General features: G+C 40.8%; 1 protein-coding gene across 2 annotated transcripts; it reads left to right on the top strand.

Moving 5' to 3' along the window:
• Nucleotides 1-4,090: 4,090 nt before the first annotated feature.
• dnajb6b (DnaJ heat shock protein family (Hsp40) member B6b) lies at nt 4,091-20,648 on the top strand. 2 transcript variants are annotated; one of them, XM_035413108.1, is made up of 8 exons: nt 4,091-4,183; nt 11,547-11,655; nt 13,920-14,029; nt 15,179-15,235; nt 15,665-15,763; nt 18,801-18,917; nt 19,177-19,534; nt 19,906-20,648. In XM_035413108.1, exons 2-8 carry the CDS (start codon nt 11,591-11,593, stop codon nt 20,000-20,002), a joined length of 903 nt encoding a protein of 300 aa, XP_035268999.1. In that variant the 5' UTR covers nt 4,091-4,183; nt 11,547-11,590; the 3' UTR covers nt 20,003-20,648. The 2 variants fall into 2 exon arrangements, with proteins under 2 accessions (XP_035268999.1, XP_035269000.1); XM_035413109.1 differs by lacking the exon at nt 4,091-4,183 and having other exon boundaries at nt 11,412-11,655.
• The last annotated feature ends 3,918 nt before the right edge of the window (nt 20,649-24,566 follow it).

Here is a 24,566-nt window from a genome sequence, read left to right as displayed (position 1 = left end):
TATGGTACAGCTATATGATTGTAAGTATAATAATCATACTTATAATAAGAAAGACTAATAATTTACCTGTGAAGGAGAGAAACATGGGTCTTGATTTTATAATGTTATTGTTGCTGAAATTGGTCGTTTTGATCCCTAAAGCATGCCTGGCTGTAAAGAAAAGATACTCTTGTATATAGGCTTCTTTTTTACTCCTATAATCTGGTATATAGAATATTGAGTTTCTGCTAGTTTTACTCTGGTAAGTGAGCACGTTATTCAGATACGCGGCCACACCGGATAGTCTCGACTGGTTTATCAGGAGTGCGTCGCTGTGATGTTGAGCTTAAATCTTCTGCTCTCTGCCCCCCCTTGTAATGTACAGAATTATCCTTACTGCAGAATTTTCAGTTATGAAGCGACATATATCTGGGCTTTAAGAAAAACTCATTTTTCATTGCACACTTTTTAAGTTGGTGAAAATTCCAAAAGGCCCCTTTTCTTTTTGTGGAGTTTTAACAAGACACTGTAGAGTTTCATAAACAAGACAACGAGAAGGAAAAGTCGGCCTATTTTATGTATCTGTGCCTGTGATAGACGGGCCTCTTGTATGTGTGTGAGAGAGAGAGAGATACAACCAGAAGGTCCTGCGAAATCTCTTAACAGAAAAAGGATGACTGCATATAGTGTGATCACAGCTCTGATTTAAAGATTGTGCAGGTGAAAAAAAAGATGCAACCTGTTATCTCTCCATAGGCAGTGTTCCATTAGTAGCAGGTCACTTTCCCTGCGATTTGTGGAACACCAGTGCCACCTGGTGCCCACATAATGTACTACGCATTCAGAGGAGATCTACAGGAGTGATACTGTCCTCATGGGCTCTCCCTTCTCACTTGGCTCAAAAGAGGCCAAAAGAAGAGAGTACGAGTGGCCGGATCCACCTTTGTACCTACTCCACTGTCTTTATGAATAGACTATGTGACATACAATGTGTGCAGAAGATTGAACTGTTAATAATGTCAGTGGAGAAGCAGTACTGAATAGTTTGTACAGTACCACAAATAAGTATTTTCTCCCTTCCTGAGTTACTCCATTATTTCATATTTGTTACACTGACTGGTTTTATGTCTTCAGACAAGATGTCATGTTAGACCAAGGAAAACTGAGTAAACAACTGAAAACACATTTTTAAATGATTATTTTATTTATTTCATGAACACTCCCATAATTGCCTCCTTAGTTACTCCATCAACCAAATTTGATAATTGATCATTTGATTCGGCAGACTGAACACCGCCAGGCTTGATTGCAGTCAGCCCTGTTGAATCTGAACCTCACTCGTATTGCACCCTGCCTTCAGAGCACAGAAGTCACCACAAAGTCTCAATGCCACTACCAAAGAAAGCTGTTGAAATATGCCAGTCTTAAAATGGTTACAAAGGCATTTCTAAGGCTCTAGGACTCTTAACCATGAGAGCCATTATCTCCAAATGGAGAATCCTTGTAATTATCTCAAAATGGTGAATTTTCCCAGGAGTGGCCGGCCTGCCAGAATTTCTCCAATGGTGCAGCGAGGACTCATCCAGGAAGTTGCAAATGAACCCAGAAGAACATCCACATAACTGCAGGTGTCTCTATCCTCAGCTACGTTCAGTGTTCATGACTCCACAATAAGAAAGAGACCAGGTAAAAATGGCATTCATGGGAGAGTAGCAGGCTGGAAACCACTGCTAACCAAGGGAAACATCAATGATCTTCTCACATTTGCAAAAAAACACCTGGATGATCCTCAAGCCTTTTGGGATGATGTTATATGGACAGATGAGCCAAAAGTAGAACTTCTTGGGTGACAGAGGTCCCATTATGTCTGGTGTAAAGCAAATCCAGCATTTTACTGTAAGACCATCATACCAACAGTCAAACGTGGTGGGAGGGGGATGGTGTGGCAATGCTTTGCTGCCTTGGGACCTAGAATACTTATCATTTTTGAAGGAACCATGAATTCTGCTCTGTACGAGAATATTCTGAAAGAGAATGTCTGGTCATCTGTCTGACCTGAAGCTGAAGCATAATGGGGTTATGCAGCAGGACAATACCAAAACACAAAAGCAAGTTCATGTCTGAATGGCTGAAAATGAAGTTTTGGAGTGGCCTAGTCAAAGTCCTCACTTGAACCAAATAGAGATGCTGTGGCAGGGCCTGAAATGAGCAGTTCATACTCAAAAACCTGCTTCTTCGTCTGAATTAGAGCAGTTCTGCAAAGAAGAGTTGGCTAAAATTGGAGTAATATTTTTTGCTAAATATGGTGCAACCAGTTATTAAGTTTAAGAGGGCAATTACTTTTTTCTCATGGGTTATATGGGTTTTAGTGAATAAATAAAATTATTTTTAAAATGTGCTTTGTGTTTATTCAGGTTCCCTCTCTCTAATATTACTTTTTGTCTAATGGTCTGAAACAATTCAGTGTAAAAAATATGCAATAATAGAGCAAATCAGGAAGGGGAAAATACCTTTTCACAGCACTGTATAAGCTTTACAATACTGTGTTTTGTTCAAGCTGTTTTTTTTTTTTTTGACAGGATGCACAGAAGACTCTCAGGAGACAGCATCCAAACATGACTAATGCATAGATTTGTATGATGTGGCGTGGTACTGTTATTTACGTCTGTAAAGTCCATGGTGTGTATTCACATTAGCCATGCCAGCCCCTGCAGCAATGCTGTAGGCCGCATGCCTTCTTTAGGTGGTGGATCAGGTTTAGACATAAAGGAGGGCGCTTTGCATACCGGTAATTTGTGAAAATTTTAGTTCACATCAGAAACACTGATGATAGCTACGCCTGTACAATAATACTGGATAAAATGGCATTGACAGTGTGGTTAGTGAGAGGCAGCATTTGCGGGTTACTAGTAGAGAGAAATAACTTGTAAAAGGTGTCATCACCCTTACTGATAATTATTTGTAGGGGCGACGTAGCTCAGGAGTTAAGACCGATTGTCTGGCAGTCGGAGGGTTGCTGGTTCAAACCCCGCTCTGGGCATGTCGAAGTGTCCTTGAGCAAGACACCTAACCCCTAACTGCTCTGGCGAATGAGAGGCATCAATTGTAAAGCGCTTTGGATAAAAGTGCTATATAAATGCAGTCCATTTGTCCTTTGGTTCTGTATAGGAGTTTTGGAAATGCATTGTATTGCTGGAAATATATATTTTAAACAGTTTTCTGGTGAGTAAGAAACTGATGAATGGTCAGACAGACACAATTAGTCAAGAAATGTCTAACCTTTTTACAAATGAATCTGGTGTGAGTACTTATTCTTGCTTTATGCAGCCTATAGAGTGTCTCTTCCCGGGAGTAATTAGATATTGACCACCCCAATGCATGTAATTAATAGGTATCCTTCATTTTCATTGAACCACAATCCCTGTGCTTTTTAGGCCTGCGCTGCTGACAAGGCTGGATGTCTAAATGGACTTTATCTCCCACACAGAGATAGCAGTCATACAGACGGGCAGGGCAATGGAATCTGCAAGGTATGCGATATAGTAATTTAACTTACATTAAGAGTTATGTAGTTTAACCTTTAGAAATCACCCGAGCGGCATCACAAATAGAATTCTGGAATGATACAGGTTTCAGCTAGTAAGGATAACTCGTTGGATGAGTAAATTACTGGCTGGGTACATTTAGTTGGGGATTTTCAAGACTAGGATTGATACAGTGTTAGATACTATCTAGTCTGTGGGTAATCAGAGCATAATTTAGTTAGGAAAATGGTGAGCATCTTTGGGCTGAATGGCCTGTTCTCATCATTATTATGTTATGTTATTTCCTTCATTCGTTCTGTGGCGAAGTTATGCTTTTTGCAATAAAGGATCATCACAGTGCCGGTCACTGTGACACCTCACACTATATAAATTGCTTTGCAAAGTCAATACTTTGTTTCTCGCTTCCACCTCTTTCTTCTCCACACTAGCAATTTCCATTCCGATTTCCAACATTACATACAGAACATACAGAATGCATATCACACACCACTCCCACTTCGACTGCTGGAGGCAGTGACGATCGACCACTCAGAGACGAGCTCTGGCAAATATGCACAGACCTTCCGCAGACGCGCACAGTACAAAACGCAACTGTCGGGAAAGCGCGCAGCAACCTAACATAAGAGAGGAAAGGAACTCTCGGAAAGCATCTCTGGAAGGTAAGTAAATCGTCCCGCACACACGGCTGCTAACCAGTTAAATCAATTTATACTCATTGTGTGATAACACTAAAACATAGCAAAATGTAACGTTGCAACTATCGCGTGCCATGCAGTGGCTGATTATGTACAGCACTGCCACTTGATTTGAACTGGTTGTCAGAAAGACGCGCGCATGATGGTATTACTACTGGTCCTGTTCAGGAATGGCGTCCAGTGTTTCAGTTAACCTGTTGGTGCAGTGCTTTAGAGTACTAAGGAGTACGGAGTCTGGAGGAAAGACATAGCTATATATTATAGAAATATATATCCATATTAACATATTGTTTCACAGTGATATGTAGGCTACTGTTACTGACCCATCACCTGACACAACTGGATTAATGACCCAATCCAGGGGTTTCAGGTCAATAACAAAAGATTGCTATCATAAAAAGAAACAGTGAAGTTGGGGGTCTCATTTCTATCTATCTATCTATCTATCTATCTATCTATCTATCTATCTATCTATCTATCTATCTATCTATCTATCTATCTATCTATCTATCTATATAATTGCAGTACAGTCAATAACTCATTCATTCAGTCAACAAATGTTTCTTGTTTAAGAACAATGAAATTAACTGCTGACACTTTGTGACCTGATATTAAAACAATTGAGATTTGATAAAGATTTTATGAAGCCACTGTAGGATTTTTAGTAAGTGAATGTTCCCTAAATATTTAGAAATTGATGTTAAAACATTTGAACCTTAATTTTATTTTATTTGTTAACTTGGGAAATGGTTTAATACAGATACCTCTCCATTTCAGCCAGTTTTCTCTACACTTGACTATCCATAGGCTTTGATCAGTACTATGAAATGTACAGGCCCGGTATTTAATATTTGAATTGGCTTTTTTACATTAACTTTACATTTATGTAATATGTCAATGCCTGGTGGATCTTGGCTAAATTCCAGCAAATTTCTCATGAAAAATTTATAATCATGTGGCATCTTGATTCATGGTGAATTTTATTTTATTTTTTCATTTAGATTAATGATGTAATCAACTGTCTTTGGTATTTGGTTCCTTGTGAATGACTGTCTACCTAGTGTCCTCAGATAGAGTGGATTGTATTATAACCCTTGTGTTTGGTTTGGGTCAAATTGACCCGTTTTAAACTTTTAATAAATTGAACTTTGAAGAGATGCATTTCGTAACCAGTGCCTATACCAGTGTAAACTGGGTTCTTCTTTTATATTTCTATTTGTTGTCCATCTATATTCATCCATCCATCCATTATCTATACCCGCTTATCCTGAGCAGGGTCAAGGGGGTGCTGGAGCCTATCCCAGCATGCATTGGGCAATTTAGAGTCTCGAGTTGGCCTATCTGCATGTCTTTGGACGGTGGGAGGAAACCAGAGTACCCGGAGGAAACCTATGCGGACACGGGGAGAACATGCAAACTCCACACAGAAAGATTCAAACCCATGACCTTCTTGCTGTGAGGTGACAGTGCTACCCACTGCACCACCGTGCTGCCCCTATCCATCTCTATAACAACATATAACAATGACAAAAATGTCAAAACAATAAATACCAATAATTTACTGCGTGAAAACCTTTTTTCATTTTCATGTTTCACAGATAAACCTGATTTATGTCCCCATGCCTTCATTATATTGGCTTGATATAAAGCACATCTTTACCACAAAAAAAAGACATTTTCATTGTTACATGTGATGAAGCAGAAGTAGATGGAAACCCTTTACCATGTTGTTTATATTGTTTGGAATTTAGATAAAAGTTATATACAGCACAGGCCAAAAGTATTACGCCACCTGTGGTTGTTTTAAAAAACCTTAGGCAGAGAAGAATTCAGTTGATGTATGCACATTTATTGAACACAAACCAAAGTACGACCATTTGTTTTGTATTTCTACCTACTATTGTAGGTAGAAATACAAAACAAATGGTCGTACTTTGGTTATTACTCAGAAAGATGAGTTTTGCTCAAAAGTAATCTTAGACAGAGGTTTTTCTCAAAATAGCCTTCTTTGTCTTTAATTACCAATAAACAAATTATTGGAAGTCTATCCAATCATTTTGCAAATACACCATTTTAGACCTGCAAATCGTAGTTGCCACTTCACTTTTGTGAGGGCAACTGGTTTCTTTCTAGTTGCATTGAGTTCTTCTTGTAGTTGCAGTTTTACGATGGTTTCTCTTGCTCGACAACAAAAGATATTTTTGTCTTTTGCCTCTTGATCTTCCTGGTCTTCTCCTGTTAACATTACTGCCCATCAGCTGGAACCTTCTGAGTGTGTGCTGAACACTGCACCAGGAAATCTTAAGCTTCTTTGTAATTTCTCACTGCGATTTCTTGCACCTTCTTGCTGCAAAGTTTACTTGGCTCTGTACATCTAAGCGTAACTCGTTCTTTGCCGTATTTCTTGCAACTTTAGTGTCTGTTTTACTTGCACTACAGGCTAAAGGTATTAGGCTACCTGGGGTTTTAAAAAAAAGGTAAGGTAGATAACATTTCGCACAATTTCATTACAAAGTAATGATTCAGCTGCTATTGCTAATAGTTAATCAAACAGCCATTAATATTTTTACATTACATTATAGGCATTTAGCAGACGCTCTTATCCAGAGCGACTTACACAACTTTTACAAAGCATTTTTTACATTGTATCCATTTATACAGCTGGATATATGCTGAAGCAATGCAGGTTAAGTACCTTGCTCAAGGATACAACGGCCGTGTCCTTACCCGGGAATCGAACCCGCGACCTTTCGGTTACAAGTCTAGTTCCTTACCCACTGTGCTACACTCCATATTTGTCTGCCAAATACATTGCCAAGCATTATTTGCATTCTTTATTTTGATAGTAACTATTTATATGAATCAGTGCCATGCCCAGTTAGCACAGTTATTACCAGATTTTCCATGCGTACTGCATGTACTTTATTGGTCTTTTGGCAGTGTAGCTGAATGGTTTGGAAACTGAGTTTACAACTCAAAATTGGGTTTGCGTCCTACCTGGGCCAGTGCCATTGTACCCTTGAGCTAGGCACTTAATCTGAATTGCTTAAGTAAAATATCCAGCTGTATCAATGGATTGTGTGTAAAATAAAGTGTAGTCTGTGCTGCTCTGCTGAATGCTGAGGTATTAGTGAGTGGGCGGCTCCATGGCTTCACAGCACAGGTATGATGATGCCAGCCATCTGATGTGGTCTGTAAGTTAGTTAGTTGGATTAACAGTCTACTGCAAGAGGAATCTTTAATAAATATGTCTGTTTGCATGATGGAGCAAACGGTCTGCTGTGATAGTGCGTAGCCTGCAGCTGGGTTTGCATGGGCCTAGCATGCAAACTATATTTGCAGTCATTTGATAATGTTTCAGCCTGGAACCTGTTAGCTAATAGCTGTAGTCACACATGAGTCTGTGGTCTCCTGAATCCTGTGTGATCAGGTCGCCTTAGCATCGTGAGGAGTCACTCTCCAAAAGGTACAACAAGAGTGAAAATAATTTTTTTTTTTTTGTTTTGCATGGCAGTTCTGGAACACAAATTATAATTTGCATAGCAGTTGCTGGGAATTGGCTTGCAATTTTGTCATTACATTTACAGTAGTTTGTATATTAGATGAAGTATGGGAAACACCAACTGTTGCTAGGCACTGTGGAAATACCTCACATAATTTTAATTATCCTCAGCAACTTGCTTATTTGTATAAAATGACCCTAAAATGAAGCATTTGTTTTGCACAGTATTTTAATATGTAAATATAACAAAACCTAGGAATTTTGTTTATAGAAATGGATACTGTGAGCATCATATTTGTTTTTTATTTGGACTTGGGAATACCTCCTTGGGCAGGGGTGTCAAACTCATTCCCAAGGGGGCTGAAGTGTCTGTGGATTTTTTTGGTTTCCTTTCAGTCAGCTGCCAATTAAGGCCTTGAGTCGGTTGTTGTTGGTAATAGTGGAATACAGCATCATGACAGCGTCTTGTAATTTTCACAGTGAACAGGAACATTCCTCTGTGAGATTATGGATGAGCATTAACCGCAGCAGTAAAATCATAATGAGTATTTGCAGCTTAAGTCGTGAAAACAATGGGGGATTGTAAATGTGATAATATTGCCTCACACGAGCAGTGCAGTGCCTCTGATAAAATGGCTTCCTCTGTGTCCTCTGTGCCTGTGAGCGGTGGGACCCAGTGCTGCACAGAGCAGACTATGTACTGACACCACTGTTCCCTGCACTCTGGCCCATGCTGAGGAAGCAGGAGGAGTACTGCCAGCGCCTGATGGCTCCCATTATCAAGATGCCTGTCCTTCCTCCATGTCTCTGATATGTCAATTAGTTGCCTAGCAACCATCAGCAAGATGTCAGCCATTCTATGGATAAGTTCACCTTCAGTGCTATGAGGGCTGGGAGAGGTGGGATGGAAGGGGGGTTCCTGCCATCACTGTTGGAGGCAGAATTCAATCCCCCCCACCCCCTCACCCCCCGCCCCTCATCATTATTGTCAGAAATGCTGCAAGAGTGTGCGTGCAGACAGTCAGCTTCAGAATGTATTCTTTATTATCCTTTTCAGTGTTTTTCCCTGTTGTGTTTGATTGAGGGAGCGGTTTGGCCATCACACACCTACTGTGTACCTTGCAATGAAGGGACGGCCAGGCCCCCAGCCCCTATCCATGTTACCGCACATTTTTTAATATTATATTTTATATTATTTTGTACAGGTAACTGGCCATTAATTTTTGAATACTGGCTTTGAATAGTGGCTTTGGGGATCTTGTGCACTGGGTACATTGGTTGTTCTGGGCATAAATATATTTAATTTTAGTTATGCCATGATTGATTTTGACTGTCTCTCTTGGCCTAACCTTTAGAATAATTTCTTTATTCTAAAGAATAAGTGCATTTGCAATGTGATGTCTTTTGGTTTTCCATATAGGGTTTTGCCATATCCTGTATATCTCTGTATATTTTTGGGTACATAGGTGTACTGGTGTTATATACAATGTGTACTCACATACAAATACACTGTTGCTTATGTGCAGTTTTATATTCACTGAGACACATACTGTACAAATACTCTAATTTTCCATTTGGAGTCTACCACATAGGCTCAGACCTAATGTCGCTGTTTTGCTCTTCAGCTTAACAAGATATTAGAGATCCTGTACGGCAATAGAGGTCATTATCGGCTGAAACCTGCATAACCAGTGATCCACATTTTGTTGGTAAATTTGCATGTCTACGACGTTGCTGTATGTGAACTCTCCCAAGGGTTAGAACTTTATTTCCAGGCAAGAATATATGCTTATACTGTAAGTAGAATGCGTCTCTGGTTTTGAGCTTTTCAGACACGGTCAGTGAGTGACTGCATTCATCTGCAGTACTATACTGATGTCTTTACTTTAACTGTCCATCAAACTGAACATATTCTTTGAGGTTTATTAAAACCAAATACATTTTTACCCTGGAATTTATACTTGTATGTAGAGGTCCATATTGATAATAGTCCTTCCTATGCTCTTCTTAATAATGCTTTAACAAGCAGCCCTAGTCACCTTGTTCCACAGACCTTGAGTCTGGAAAACAGGAAGAAGCTTTTAGCTTGTGCTGTACAATAGAAGAAGCCCCATTATCAAAGTTTCATCTGATCACAGTGGCAGTCTACAGGAGGGTTATATTAAGGCAGGGGGTCTGCAACCCTGGTCCTGGTGCGTGGATTACACAGTTAGTTCACTTCACCTGGTTGCCTGGGTCTGAATTGGGTGGTGATTTTAAGGTGGAAAAAAACAGTATGAGCTGTGATGTCATTTCTGACATTTGACTGAAATGCTGACAAGCAGCTGTCTGATGATTCAGTGAGCAAATAGATTCCTGTAGACATGTTATGCCCGAATCTCCCCCACCCCGTTTTTTTCAGTAAAATGATGCGTGCCAACTTAGTCAGCTCATACTGCAATTTCAGTTGGTATATAACTAATGTGTACACTCACTATGAAATGTATGCGTTTTCACTTAAAATTAAGCTTGATGAAGGAACATGGAATAATATAATTCTCATTGCTATAATCATTGGTTTAGTGGACATTTATGAACTGTTGCTGTCAAGCCCAGTGTTCACATTGTAGATGGCATTTTAAACTTAAGTTGAACAGATGCTGTGTAGCCCTAAATGTTAAAAAAAAGCTATCATAATTCAACTTGAAGTTTCCAGAAATTCAAACAAATCATTAGTTTGAACTATATTACCTAAATTGTATTCTTACCAGTGCATTACACCCAAGTTATGGAAATGCAATCCTTATTGCATTATTTTGTTGTCAGCTAAGATCATCTCCAATCATTAGTCACATCAGTGCAGTTTTTTGTATGTTTCCCTGGGACCTCAGATGCGGTGGGTAAATTTTGGACAGGGCTGCTGAATTGCATGTAAATCATTAGAAGTGTTTATCCACAGGTGTTCTTGTTCTTACATGGGCTGACCTGTTTAATGATTTAACGTTGAATATGAAAAACATTCTGTGAGAAAAGGGCTTTAGGCACTTTGACAGACACTTTTTCTGTCATGCCCCCCTCCTCCACCCGACCACTCCAACCGGTTGGTTCTGCAATCAGAACTGCACATGGAGTTATAGAACTGAACAGTGCCATCCCTTTTAACCCTCACTCCCTGCCAAACACACACACACACACACACACTCTTGCACACATACACACACACATACACGCATACTGTACACAAACACATACACATAAACGCACATTCTCTCTCTCTCTTTCTCTTTCACACACACACACACTCATGTACTGTACGCACACACACACACACACACAGAAGTGCACACCAATCACATAATATCCTTTAAAAGAACATGCTATCATTTTTACATGCTTATGGAGTTCCTTTTGGCTGGAATTTCCTTGTGCTAAGGCTGTTCCATTTGTTACTTTAATACAAGAATGAAATAATAACTGCTTTTATATTTTTTGTAGACACTTGAATTGAATGGAATAATGTTCCTGTCCAGACCTCTGGTACCACTCTAAACAGAAAGCCTCATGTCATGGGGGATGTCCTCCCCAAGCTGGAATTAATTTGGCGTCAGGTGGTCTCCCATTTGGGCGGTGCCTGCAGCAGTGTCTCCGATTACATAAAGTTGTGGTTAAAACATGAGACACATTTCCCCTCCTCCCCCTCGTCCTGCTTGTTCACAGCGCAGTAGCACCGCAGGGTCAGGGTTGGTTGTCGCACACTGATCCAGCACCGCGCTGGTTCGGCAGGGGTTTGGCAGGGTAGGGCTCACCTCTCCTCGTCCCGCCCTTTTCCCCACCCCTCCTCCGCAGGTTTGACCCCCTGACGCTGTTGTGGACGTGGACTCTGCGCAACCATGGTGGACTATTACCAGATTTTAGGAGTGTTCAAGAACGCGTCGCAAGAGGACATTAAAAAAGCGTGAGTTCCCCGCTTCGGCATGCGCGGTGGCTATTTTTGCTGCTTGCACTAGATGATGTCCATGGTGGCTGCGAGGGGTGTAATGTGCTAATTATATCCCCACACAAATGAACAGGGTAAGTGGAATGCAGAATGGAGCTCCTGTGTTCTCATCCCTGCTCTAACCCTGCTGATTCGGCCCTCTGTGGGCGATGTGGATGTTTACATGCACCTTTGGGTCTCGCCAGTGAAGGCGCTTGAAATGAAGCCTTTCTCGGTAGTGACTTTTAAATTCGATGGCTTTTAAATTCTATCGTGGAATTATTGTGTGAAGCCGAACAGCGGTTTCCCCTCACCGATTGACCTTTATTTCCAGTTCATTTTCTGTTTTTTCTTTTCTCTTCTGTCTCTGTTCAAAAGGTTACCGGAGAATAGAAGTGTTGAAGGTTAATTCGCTGTTACCTTGTTTGGAGGTCTGCCTTTATGTAAATGTGGAGAGCACTCCTGGGAACTTGCGCCTAATGACGGTCGGTGCATCACCTGTGAATCAGCCAAATTAAGCCATTTGGCCCCAAACACACCTGGCATATTTGTTTAATTTGGGGCTTTTTAATGTGCTATTTAGTTGTTATGATATATGTGGCCTAGAGGTGGGGTAGTGCCTTTTTATTCAGGGGGAGGTGTGGGGTTTACTGGCCACTTTTTCCATCTCTCCATCTCCATGTCTTTTAACACCATTCATTTGGCTGTGAAAAAAAGGCATATTTTTTGGGAGGTTTGTGTAGAGAGTCAGTGCCCTTAGTGGGCAGTGAAATAAAGACACAGCAGTGTAAATGCCCCTGTCTTATGCCTTTTGACAGATAATCAAAAGGCAAGCAATCCTGCTCTACCCCCCCATCCCCCCGCCACCCCCCCAGTCAGTCGCTTCACTCCGCGAACTGCCTACCCCACAGCACAAGCTCCAGACACACTGCATAGCCCTCAAAGCAATTTTCCCCCTGCAGCACGTCTGTTACCCCCTCCCCGACACACAACCTCGGGCCCTGTTGCTCCCAGCCAACCCCTGTTGTGTTCCAGTGCTAAAGTCCCGCCCATTTGGTTGCAGGGGAAGGCGGTGCCCGTTACAGAAGCACATTTTCAGGTGTGAGAACAGGCAGGTGACTGCATCCCGGGAACGGTGCTTCTGAAGGAGCCCGTCACTGGAGGAGATCAGCCAAAATGCGCCCCACCCAAAGTAATGCCTTCCCAATCTGCAGTATCCAGGTCATCTCACTGGATGACATTTGTCCTGGGAGAATAGGCCCTTAGATATTATATACTGTCTGCTTTCACCTGGATTAGTCAAGGAGCTGCTGATATTGTATTGCAGTAAGCTCTAATATGTGACTGAAGAATCTGAGAATGGCCAGAACCAGCACTGTGACAAACCATGAACCTGCTGTTAAACACACCGAAGAGAGCTTTGGCTGGGCATCCCATGGGCATGTTTCACAAGAGCTATTGCTGCTGCATGGTCAGCAGTATATCTGGGGAAAACAAGCAGAGTAAACAGAGTAAGCGAATAAAGACATGCAACTCCGGTGTTTAAATAAACCTAAACTACTGTAGCTATTACCAGATTAGTCTGTGAAAGCTTTCAGTGTCTCTCAATGCGTCTGCCTGAAACACTCTGAAAATACATATGAGAAGCCAGCTGCCTCTCAGTTTGTGGATGTTACATGTACAGGGATGTGTGGATGTTACGTGTACAGGTATGTGTGGATGTTATGTGTACAGGGATGTGTGGATGTTATGTGTACAGGGATGTGTGGATGTTTTACATGTACAGGGACGTGTGGATGTGTTATGTGTACAGGGATGTGTGGATGTGTTATGTGTACAGGGATGTGTGGATGCGTTATGTGTACAGGGGTGCGTGGATGTTAAGTGTACAGGGACGTGTGGATGTTAAGTGTACATGGATGTGTGGATGTTAAGCGTATGCCGAGAACATTCTTTACACGCTGCAATGACAAATGTTTTATGCTATTCCTCCCTCATTACCATTCCTTGTATTGGATTTCACTCAGTATTTACATACCATGGTTGTCTGTGTTCACTTCTTTCCATGCAATCCCTTGATCCTATGTTTGTGTATGTGTGTGCATGCGTGTGTGTTTGTGTGTGCGTGCGTGCCTTCGTGTGTGCATTTGTCTGTGTGCGTGTGCATTTGCACGTGCGCACACGTGTGTCTGTGCTGTATGTGTCTGTTTGTGTTTCTGTGTTGTGTGTGTATCCTCCATCAGGTACAGAACCCAGGCGCTGCATTGGCATCCAGACAAAAACCCCAACAACAAAGCGGAAGCAGACATGAGGTTCAAACAGCTTTCAGAGGCCTACGAGGTCCTGTCAGACCGTAAGAGTCTCCGCCCACTACCAGCGCATTCGCGAAATACTGCGTCTGTGATCGATTCATATATATATTTATTATTATTATTTTCTTTCTGAACAAAAAGGATTGTTGTGATGTTATGCGCTCTCATCCAGAATCTAAACAACAGCCCAAAGAGTATGGATCAAGTGTTATCTGTTACACTAAAGTTAAATTAAAAGGATTCAGCAAAACATATTCAGTGTTGTGCAATACTGAGATGCATAGTTACCCCGGGTCCTGGAGAAAGAGTAAAACTTCTCAGTTGAAGGAAGTTCCCAGTGTGAGATGTAATTTCCGACTTGTTGCCTACACCATTCTTTCTGACATCTCATCTGTCAGATCAGGCAAAAAAAATTAAATAAATAAATAGAAATAAATTAGCTTAATTGCATTCCGTCTTTTTTAAAGCTGTTTTTGGGTAACATTATATTGAAAAAGTCAATAAAAAAAGAAGAAAAGAAAACATCCAAAGCATCAAGAACAAGAGTACCATATCTTATCCAGAGAATGTATCTCTGGTGTCTTAGTGCTGGGTTAATAGAAAAATCAGCACCCCTGCTGGCACTTTTCAGATACGACTGGAGACCCCCTGATCTAGACCTGCTGTGAGATGTATTGAGACTGAATTTTAGACCACAGATGACCAATTCCAGCTGCAGTCCATAAGTGGCATACTCCAGTCAGCACATTGAAGGCTGCATGGTCTGACCGCTTAGCCAGAGTTCAGTCATGGTCAGCCATGAGGCGAACAGGGTTAATGCACTGGATGACCGTTGGAGTCGCTCCTAGCGGTACGGTCAGGTGGAATTCCTTCAGTGAGGATTAATTTATTTGCTGTTAATGCCTTGTACATTGTATCTTGTTCAGATGTATTCGTTGCACACTTAGAGCACACTGTCTGAAAATATGTGTCTGTAGTGCTGTCTGTGAACACTGATAATTGATCCTATTGGCCCCACAAAATGGCTAGTGTATGAGCCATGAACTAAAGTTGACCCTCATTAACCAATAATCAATATCAGTATCAATATCTGCCTCTTTGACTTCCTGCTGGGAGGAGCAGCGTTGATTTTCTTTTTTTTTTTGATTACGCTTGTCATTTTAAAACCTTGATTTCGTTTCTCCTTGCAGTCAACAAGCGGAACATTTATGACCAATCTGGGGTAGAGGGCTTAACTGGAGGCGCAGGTGAGTGCAAATTCTTCCTTTGAAAACAGTGCCTCCTATAGGTGTCACGCTTGCATTGCGCCCAGGCCTGAGTCATCCTGCGGTAGCCAGTCCGCAGGAAAATCCCTCGCAACTCAGCAACCATTTAAATCAACAACATTTAGTAGAATCTGTAGGTATAATTCTTTGTTATTAACCCCCTGTGAACCAAGGTGGGTTCTATCAAGGATCATCAGTTCCCTGCCCACTTCCTAATTAAAGTTTGATTTTGATCATTTCAATGATTATCCATTTTTGTGTGACTCCCTTCTCTAGGTCTCACAGTCAATGTAAATTGTTGAATACCCAAGTATTCACAAATTCTGCAGTTTTCCTTTTTGGTTTTCCTTCTGGATGGTCAGTCCTTCCTGACGAGTGAGAACTTTCTTTCCATTTTTTTCTTTGACACAGGATCCTTTGGTCCCCAGTTCGGTGGATTCACATTCCGCAATCCCATGGACGTCTTCAGGGATTTCTTTGGTGGGCAAGATCCGTTTTCCCAGGTTTTCGGTAAGTCTGTTCTTTTCCCGCTTCAATGCCCTGCCATCTCTAACGTGAGCAAAGTTGACGCCACGCTCTAATGCTAATGAAGAAATATTAACAATTCATCCCATTTACAGCAGGCACTCCCAAAGAGTGCCTGCTGTAAATCTGGTGCCCTGTTAGCCAAGGGTTTAACACAACAAATTAACTTCAGACCTGCAATGCCATCGTGCGAACCATAATGAGAATGAAACTGTATTATCATGTCATAAAGCTTTGTTATTACCATATTTATACATATCATTAAGGACTGGCGCAGCTGTCTTGTTGTACTTTATTGTGTTATTGTTCATTCATGTCTTCATGCCTGGTTTATTCACATATAATGAAAGACACTTTCGGTGACGTGTGGAGATAATGGAGATGGAGATAATCCAGAGGATTTATTTCTATTAATTTCTTTCCGCTTTTTTACTTATAGATTTTTGACTATTCTTTTTTTTTTTTTTTACAGATCAAGGCAAAACAGTTTCTGAAGTGTTTGAATTAGACTATAGGCTAGCTGGAACATGTACTGCATTCAAAACGACAGTTTCATTAAGAGGGGTTAAGTGAAGATCCATAAGATTTTTAAAGATGTAAATGTGGAAATGCCTTTACTTTTCTCTGCTACATTAGCCTTAGCACATTTTGTCAGTTTTTTTGACAGGAATATCAATGGCAGCTGTGTTGTTCACTTGCTTCAGTATGACAAACTGATTCATTTTCTCCTGTTGATAGCTCAACGGGGCTACGACGCGGTCTTATTCTGTGCACAGCTGGAATTTAGTGGAATAGAATTCTGTTTTGTCTCGCGTTTATTCCAATGAAGCGCAAATACTGGAGCAGTGAGAATCCTAATGAATCTGTCTTTTCCTGCTGTGGGTTTATAGTGTTCATTTACTGGTGGTAGCCTCACAAACTTGTGAGGAAGTAAGTTCAAGCTGTTATGACAGCCGGATGGTGTACTCTGCTCATGCAGAGTGGATTTTGTAGTGACGTGGAGGATTGAGAGAGTTGCTGTGGCCTGGCTTTTACAGTAGTTTCAGCCTTCTCTTTGAGCAGGGCCTGCATCTGGAAACACACTAGCATGTTCTTGAAAAGGTTTTATTGCACCTCATTTTGTGGAAATCAGTCTTTTTCTCTTGATGATTAAATTGTTTAAGCAATGTTATTGTTGGTGGACACAGTTTCATTTATCCCCTTGGAGCATATTAGATCTGTGCCTGTATACTTTTCTTTCAAAGAATTATTTTTTTGTCAAACATTTGGACTAAATTATGCATGTGTGTTTATGCCACTGTGAATCTGTGAGGATTTTACTTCAGCCAGTGGATTGCTTTGTGTTTTTCAGCTCATACGTTGAAGCTATACAGTGTGTGCCACTTTCCATGGTACTCTAGTTTTGGATGACTGGATATAGAGTCTGCTGATATCCACAGTTCCTGTTATCACTTTCCGGGAAGTCCAGGGGCTATTGTTGTCCATCTCTGTGTGCTTTCAATCTGACATCAGTGTCTGGTTTGTGCTCCCAGCACTAAATAAGGAGACCCCACTCTAAACCGTGCACCAATGTAAGACCATGCATCATACCCAAAAATGTTGTGGAAATAGCTTTCAGAGAACCCAAGGAGGACACCAGCCTGCAGTCATTCTGTTACAAACGGCTGCCTTCTGACAAGAGAAAACAGACCAGTTGAAATGGAGGGCTTAGCCAGTCTACTGTTTGAATTCACACCAAGAACCTTCAGTCACATTGCAGTTCATGACCTGATGTCAGAGCAGGATACTGATTGGAGCATACCATTGCTATACCTCTTCTGACAAACCTACTGATGACATATACAACAGCATGCTTCCGATTGAAACAGGCGGTAGTTACTATAACCCACGTGTTGTGCTACTGGAAAGCGAATTGTTATAAAGCCTATTTGAGGAACCGCCATGGTTGTGTACAAACAGGGTTCTATATTTAAACTGTGTTGAAGAGCAGCTGCTGCTGTTCATTCTGTATTCCCTGGACTATGGCTCTGTCCACCCTCCAGTAAATTCCAGGTGTGGAGGAATCAGTGGTACAATCCAATCTGTGTAGGCTAATACAATAATTAGAATTAAAAACATAACTGCAGGGGATTCACATGTGAATGAGCTAAGGGTCTCTAATTGAAAAGGTCAGATGCTCTTGTGAACAGGAAGTATAATAAATAACTGTTGTCAAGATATATAGCTGAATTATAAAGCAGACTCCAACTTTTTTCATATTTCCCCAGTGTAATCTTTCTTGTTCTAGTCTATTACTTTCTTCTTGCATTTTAGAACCCCATATGCAGTTGTAAAAGCAGGAAACTAATCTGATGCCCAATGTACTCAAAGTTCTGCAGCCTGGTCTCCACTGCATTGTGCCAAATCCTTACAGATCTAACCGAATCAAAAGTAGTGACTGATTATTTTTGTTTAAAAAATGTTTTTAAAATTATAAAGTGATTATGAATACAATGAATGAAGAAGATGACTTTTAAAAATTAATCTGTTATCTGTGATGACAACTGCAACCATTATAGCATAACTAACACTGTAAAATTTCCAGTGTTAATTCATCTCAAACAGATAACACTTTAACAAATTAATTTTTAAATGCTCTGGTCTAAACACTGGTTACTGCAGCATTCCCTAAGCAGTGGGTAATATGTCCTGCTGAAGTGCTCTTCCATGGTAAAGGAAGTGATGTCACAGCTTGTGCTTGTGGAGTGAATAGAAAATGGTAAATGGACTGCATTTATATAGCGCTTTTATCCAAAGCGCTTTACAATTGATGCCTCTCATTCGCCAGAGCAGTTGGGGATTAGGGGTTAGGTGTCTTGCTCAAGGACACTTCGACACGCCCAGGGCGGGGTTTGAACCGGCAACCCTCTGACTGCCAGACAATCGGTCTTATCTCCTGAGCTATGTCGCCCCACTGTGGTTGCGCAGAGTGACTGCGGTTGACTATCCTCGCTGTACCCCTGGTCTCTTTTTGTTCCTACAGGAAATGATGCTGCCAATATGTTTGGGGGCGGGCAGATGCCCGCGTGCGGCATGAACATGGGTCAGATGCAGGCGCCCTTCTCCCAGGGATTTGGCGGCTTCCCTTCCTTTGGGGCAGGTAACTATCTGCAGGTTTTACACTCTGCTGCCTAGCTAAAGACCAAAGGGAACTAATCACACTTCTTCCATCTCCAGAGGTGATGTCACATTCTGTAGCAGATGTTCACATGCTAACTCATGTATCTCTGACCTCAGCTGCATGTGACTGATGTGGACCAGAGCAGGTGTTGCATGACCGGTGCAGACTGGTGTGGTAGGTGTGCTGCTAAGAATGGCTTTTTTTGTGGCTGAGCAGGACGTTAATGCCGTTTGCACAGGTAGCTCATTCAGACCAATGGGTGGAGGATTACCAGGAGGAATGCCAGGAATGCCAGGAATGCCTGGAGGTGGGATGGGAGGAATGCAAGGAATGCCTGGAGGTGGGATGGCAGGAATGCAAGGAATGCCTGGAGGTGGGATGGGAGGAATGCAAGGAATGCCTGGAGGTGGGATGGCAGGAATGCACGGAGGTGGACTGCCAGGGATGCGAGGAGTCGGACCAGGAGGAATGCCTGGAATGGGACAACAAGGAGGCTTCACCTCTTTCTCCTCGTTCGGTGGAAGCGGGCCTGGAAATTACCAGTCTGTGTCAACCTCCACAAGCATCGTGAATGGAAAGAAAATCACCACTAAAAGGTAAAGGACATTCTTGTATTTATGAGCACCACAATGAACCGACTGGCTTCTGTGTGGCAGTGGGTGCATATGGTATCCGTCTCAAAGTTCAGTCAGATACTTTGGAATATGAAATTTGAAAGTTGAAATATTTTCTAAATAGGTTTTAGTAAAACTTAGTTTTACTAAAGCAGGTTTTGATGTTAATTTCGACATAACTGCCAGAATAATCTCTTACATGGTATGATTGGAGAGGAGTTTTGTTGTTAACCACCAGCTTGCATGGTCTTGTTTATTAGTTTTTGTGAATGCAGCCCTTGTCCATAAGTCAGCCTCTGTGTGCTTTATCTTCTCTTCCTCTCATTTTCTTTTTGTCTTTTTTTCCTTCATAGAATGTCAGGGAGTGACGGGGAGCGAGTAGAGGTATATGAAGATGGAAAATTAACATCTGTTACCGTTAATGGGAAGGAAGAGTTGATTAACAAGTAATATCCTGGCACAGAGTTGGGTGGAGAAAATGACCTGAAACACTCTGATTGCTTAGATGTGTGATTGTGTTTTCTCCCCCCCATGTCCACCTCCTCAGGGCAAAGTTCCTTTTTGACAAAATGCTGTTACATTTTAGTTTAGAAATTCGGAGCAGGTGCTTTTTATCTTTTGTTTGGGACCACTATTTTTCGGGAAAAACACAAGATTTCTGTATCTTATTGGTTTTTATACCTTTTCGCCCCTGTATGCACTTTGCCATACTGCAGTTTCTCAATGATCCAGATGGAGCATGGCTATGCTTAACCAACTGAAGCATGCAATTGGTATTTCCATCACTCAATCAATCATCATTGTTTTGACATGTTTCCAGCCCTTAACTCTTAACTGTCAACCTGTAGCTGCTTTTTGCAATTGCCATTATTATTAATTAATTAATCAATGGTATTCATTTAGCATTTTCTTTTTTATTTCTTTATTTAGAAAGGTGTTTTTCATTTCTGCATGATTGCCAATAATTGCTCTTCATATTAATATGCCTATTGTGGAAAGACCTCAGAATACAAATGCACTGTGAGTATTCTTGGGGATTTCGCTTTACTTTGTAAGAGGATCTGGAACCAATAAAATCAAGTGCCATTATTTTGGGGATGCTGTTCCTGGAGTCCAATCATTCAGCCTGAGGGACTCAATTCCCCAACTGAGTCTGCTCGATCCTTTATTAATTTGCACCTCTGCTTGACACAATGAAATTGCTACCATTTGCTTTTAAAAAAAAAAAACTCACCTTCACTTTCACATTTGCTGAAATGCACTGAGTTTTTAAAATCAAATGGGTGATCACTGCTAACATTAACAGTATGTTTCATTTTGTGCATGCACAGCAGTGAAACTTGTCTCTGGGTTCATAATAATTATATATTTTTTGCGCTAGTCGGTCCAGTGCATCTTTGGACACTGTGCGCTTATCTAGAAGAGACAGATCTAAATGAATGTGCTTCTATGTATACTGTAGGTACAGACTGGTTGCATTAAAATGGTTGACTGTAATAAAAAGGAAATGGATCTGTCTGTTTCCCCATACCACTGTTTTTCATTGGATTAAAACTGGAATTTAGTTTTAGTTCAGTATCCTTACCACCTTTATTCTGAAGAAATAGGAGTGGACCTACTGTAATATAAATACAATACGGACATATTATGTGATATTATGTGCATTAGTGTAATAAATATAGCATATATAAGCTTTTTTGCAGATTGACATTTGAAAGGGACTAGGAAAGGTCTTTGGTACAATTGAAGAAGACCAGAACATTGGCACCTAACATGAAAAACAACATTGTATTGTTTCTTTGTCAAACCCCTTTGAATTCCTTAGAATTCTCTTTTTGGGGGAAAATATAAATAGTTTTCAACATTAAATACACCGATTTAACCAATGTCTGAAAAGAAGGAAGTGTCCACGGGTGTCTGTCATCAGAGTTGTGACGAGTAATGGTGGAATTTAATCCTTAATCATGTTCATCCAGTAGAGTTGCTAATAGCAGCAGAATAAAGTGAGGCCTCATAGGTAAACATCTCACTGCTCCATTTTAAAAGTGCCAGTGTGCCAGCGCATCCCAGAATACAGATGAAAGCCTCTTTTTATTTTATTTTTACTTCATACACACATTATAAGTATACACATTTGTCTATCGTTTTCATTTCCCTTGTATCTATGCTTTTATTACTGAAACACTGTATTAAAAATAGTGAGTCTGTGTTTCTCCCATGGTGAGAGATAAAGTTGAAATGGGGCTAATTACCTTCTGAGCTGATGCTGTGCTTTCAGTTCATGTGTATTACGAGCCCTCAGCATGAAGCACAAACTGTTCTTGGAACCCTGTGTCATGGTGCTAATTAAATTTGCCTCAGATTTGCAGATTTCTTTCTCCACAGCTGAGGTCTGTGGAATCCCCCTCTTCGTCTTTTACAGATTCTGCTTTTGATGGATCAGTACTGTATTTATTCAGCCGGTTCTACATTCTTCAGCTTTTGGATTTTTAAATCCCTTTTCTTGGTGCTCTTATGAAGCATTAAAATGGTGGTTGATGGAAAAATGTTCTCCTCTAAAATATTGCAGGGTCCCTGCCTTTGTACAGTGCTGGCTGGGGTTACACAGCAGACAGCAGGACAAGCCCACAGAGACATTTTTACCTGTACAGGTAACCAGGCTGGCTGACCCTGTAGTGCTTAGGAGGGAGGAGGAGGATGGCTCAGAAACCAGGCTGTCTGTTGTGTGACTGTGTGTTTGTGCATGCGTGTGTGTGTGCGTGTGTGTGTGCGTGTGTGTGTGTGTGTGTGTGTGTGTGCTTGTGTTTGTTGTGTGTGCATGTGTGTGAGTGTGTGTGTGTGTGTGTATACATGTTGTGTTGTAAAAGTTGTAGTCTTAGCCATCAGGGTCACGGTTGAAGCCTGATATCGGATGTGCAGTGGTGCACTTTACAGACCTGCAGACACAATTCTTCACTTTTCTCTCTCTACCCATCTGTTTAAATGGCTTTGTCCTCCCAAATGAAGGTGGAATCACATGCATTTTTGGGTAATATAACTGTGTTTCTTGGAGTTCCTGTAACTTAGATAAATAGAGCATTTGCCCTTCCACCACAGCTGTGACAGACATTACATTTCTTTTCACCTGAAAGGGGATTGGATGGCTGCATGAATGCTGGCGTTGCTAGGTTATGAGTACCTTTGCAGCTGGCCAGTGGGACCGGTCACATCTACTGATGAGTGGGGAAGAATAAAGCTTCAGCCAAAAACATTTAGGATCCAAAATGTTAGATTTCAATGTTTATTTATTAATTAATTTGAGTATGAGTCTTTGAAGGTTTTGCATAATAAAGGCATTTGCTGGTAAGGAGCAAAATAACAAAAAACAAATACTAGGGTTTTTTTTTGTTATCACACCTTTGGTATCTTCCTGTGATTTTAAGGGCTAGTGCCATGCTAATAAATAGCTACTGCGGCACTTGACAAAATGCATGTTTGTTATTTTATTTATAAAAATACACTAATTGGTAACACCTCTTAGGTTAATGCTTAATTATCTTAAAGAAATTTGTGCAATGGCCTACCAAGAATTTTGCTTTTTCACAGTACAATACCTCCCTCTTCAGGATATATATATGTATTACATCTCATTGATCAAAATGGTAAAATATGCTGGGTAAAATCCATCTTTCAATTTGTGAAAGTATTGGAAATTTACAGCTTGATCAAACACATTTTATTGCAGTGACTTATATTTGTTTTGTTGCATCAATATCATTAGTAATTCTCATCATTCTGCTATTTATAAGAAATGAGCTGGTCTCATTTATTTATTGGAGTCAAATAAGTGTCAGTCTTACAATCTCTGCTGAATGGACTGACACCATTTGCAAAAGTGGTATTTTCCAGAAGAGTTTCTGAGTGATGTCAAGAGAAATATTTCAAATTCAATTCAATTCGACTTCATTTGTATAGCGATTTTCACAGAGACACTGTCACAAAGATGGTTTGCAGTGGAAGTACAAATGAAAATTGAGTTATAAAAGGGAATTATAAAAAGTGTCTGGGAATGTATTGTGAAGTTCTTCAATAAGTACCTCAGTACAGCTGATGTTGCATATGCAATAATTAATGCTAATTAATGCAAATAACTAATTTTATTCATAAAGAACATTTTTCTTACAAAAAACGAAAATGTCAAAAGCAAAACAGTAGATGTGAAACATTTGAAATGCCAAAAATTCTGGCAGCAAATATAAAACTGCAATTACATCTAAAAAAGTTATAATTAATCATTTTAATGAGAATTGTATTGTCATATGTTTTTATTAACCCATAGAGGTATTGATGCTTTATATTCCTTTACTGAATATATGCCTTGAAAACAAAGTATATGGGCCCCTTATGCAGTCAGTGACTAAACTGAATCATGCTAAAAACCAGCAGACAATGTGGCTGTCCAGCAGTGGAGGCTGAGATCTTCATTTTAAGCATTACCCCTCCCATGCACTGGCATTGTGATTGCTGCTGTTAATCCAGTGCAAACAGCCAATCACAGAAAAGCCTTGCAAAGTAAAGAGTTGGCCAGACATTTCTGGGTCCTTCAAGTCCTGAATGGAGGGCTAGATCTGCCATCTCTGGCTGCATCCAGTTGTATTCTGGCCAGTGGGCTAGTAACAGTGATGATCTACGTGAGGTTTCAAAGCCCTGATAATTGGTAGAGCTACAATGAGCTACTAATCACTCTACATGATTGATTAAATATCAGAATCATTGACAACTTTGACTGATGGATACACTGATGACTCATTCACAGTATCACATATTTCAGCTTCTACATGGTCCTGCCAGATCCCAGAAAGTTCTGAGTGGTTTTGCGTTAATCCCTTTTTGAGGCATGGACCATTTGTCAGCCTTGGTTATGGGCATGAGGAATAAACAGATTCATTTAGCAAACAGAGGGACTGTGCTCTCCTATGGGACTACTGTGCAGGTAGTAATGAGTCTCACCACTGGGTGGCACTGTTTAACCCCT

Source organism: Anguilla anguilla, chromosome 4 (assembly GCF_013347855.1).
Source record: "Anguilla anguilla isolate fAngAng1 chromosome 4, fAngAng1.pri, whole genome shotgun sequence".
In the NCBI taxonomy this organism is placed as follows: domain Eukaryota; kingdom Metazoa; phylum Chordata; class Actinopteri; order Anguilliformes; family Anguillidae; genus Anguilla; species Anguilla anguilla.
The sequence above is the reverse complement of the archived record's forward strand: the minus strand, read 5'-3'. Positions and strand labels throughout refer to the sequence as shown.

Bases quoted from the DNA above. Each gene is read 5' to 3' on its own strand.
- dnajb6b (XM_035413108.1), top strand. From the start codon at position 11,591: ATGGTGGACTATTACCAGATTTTAGGAGTGTTCAAGAACGCGTCGCAA. The intron at 14,030-15,178 runs GTAAGAGTCTCC...TTCTCCTTGCAG, and splicing joins CTACGAGGTCCTGTCAGACC to TCAACAAGCGGAACATTTAT. The intron at 18,918-19,176 runs GTAACTATCTGC...CCGTTTGCACAG, and splicing joins CTTCCCTTCCTTTGGGGCAG to GTAGCTCATTCAGACCAATG.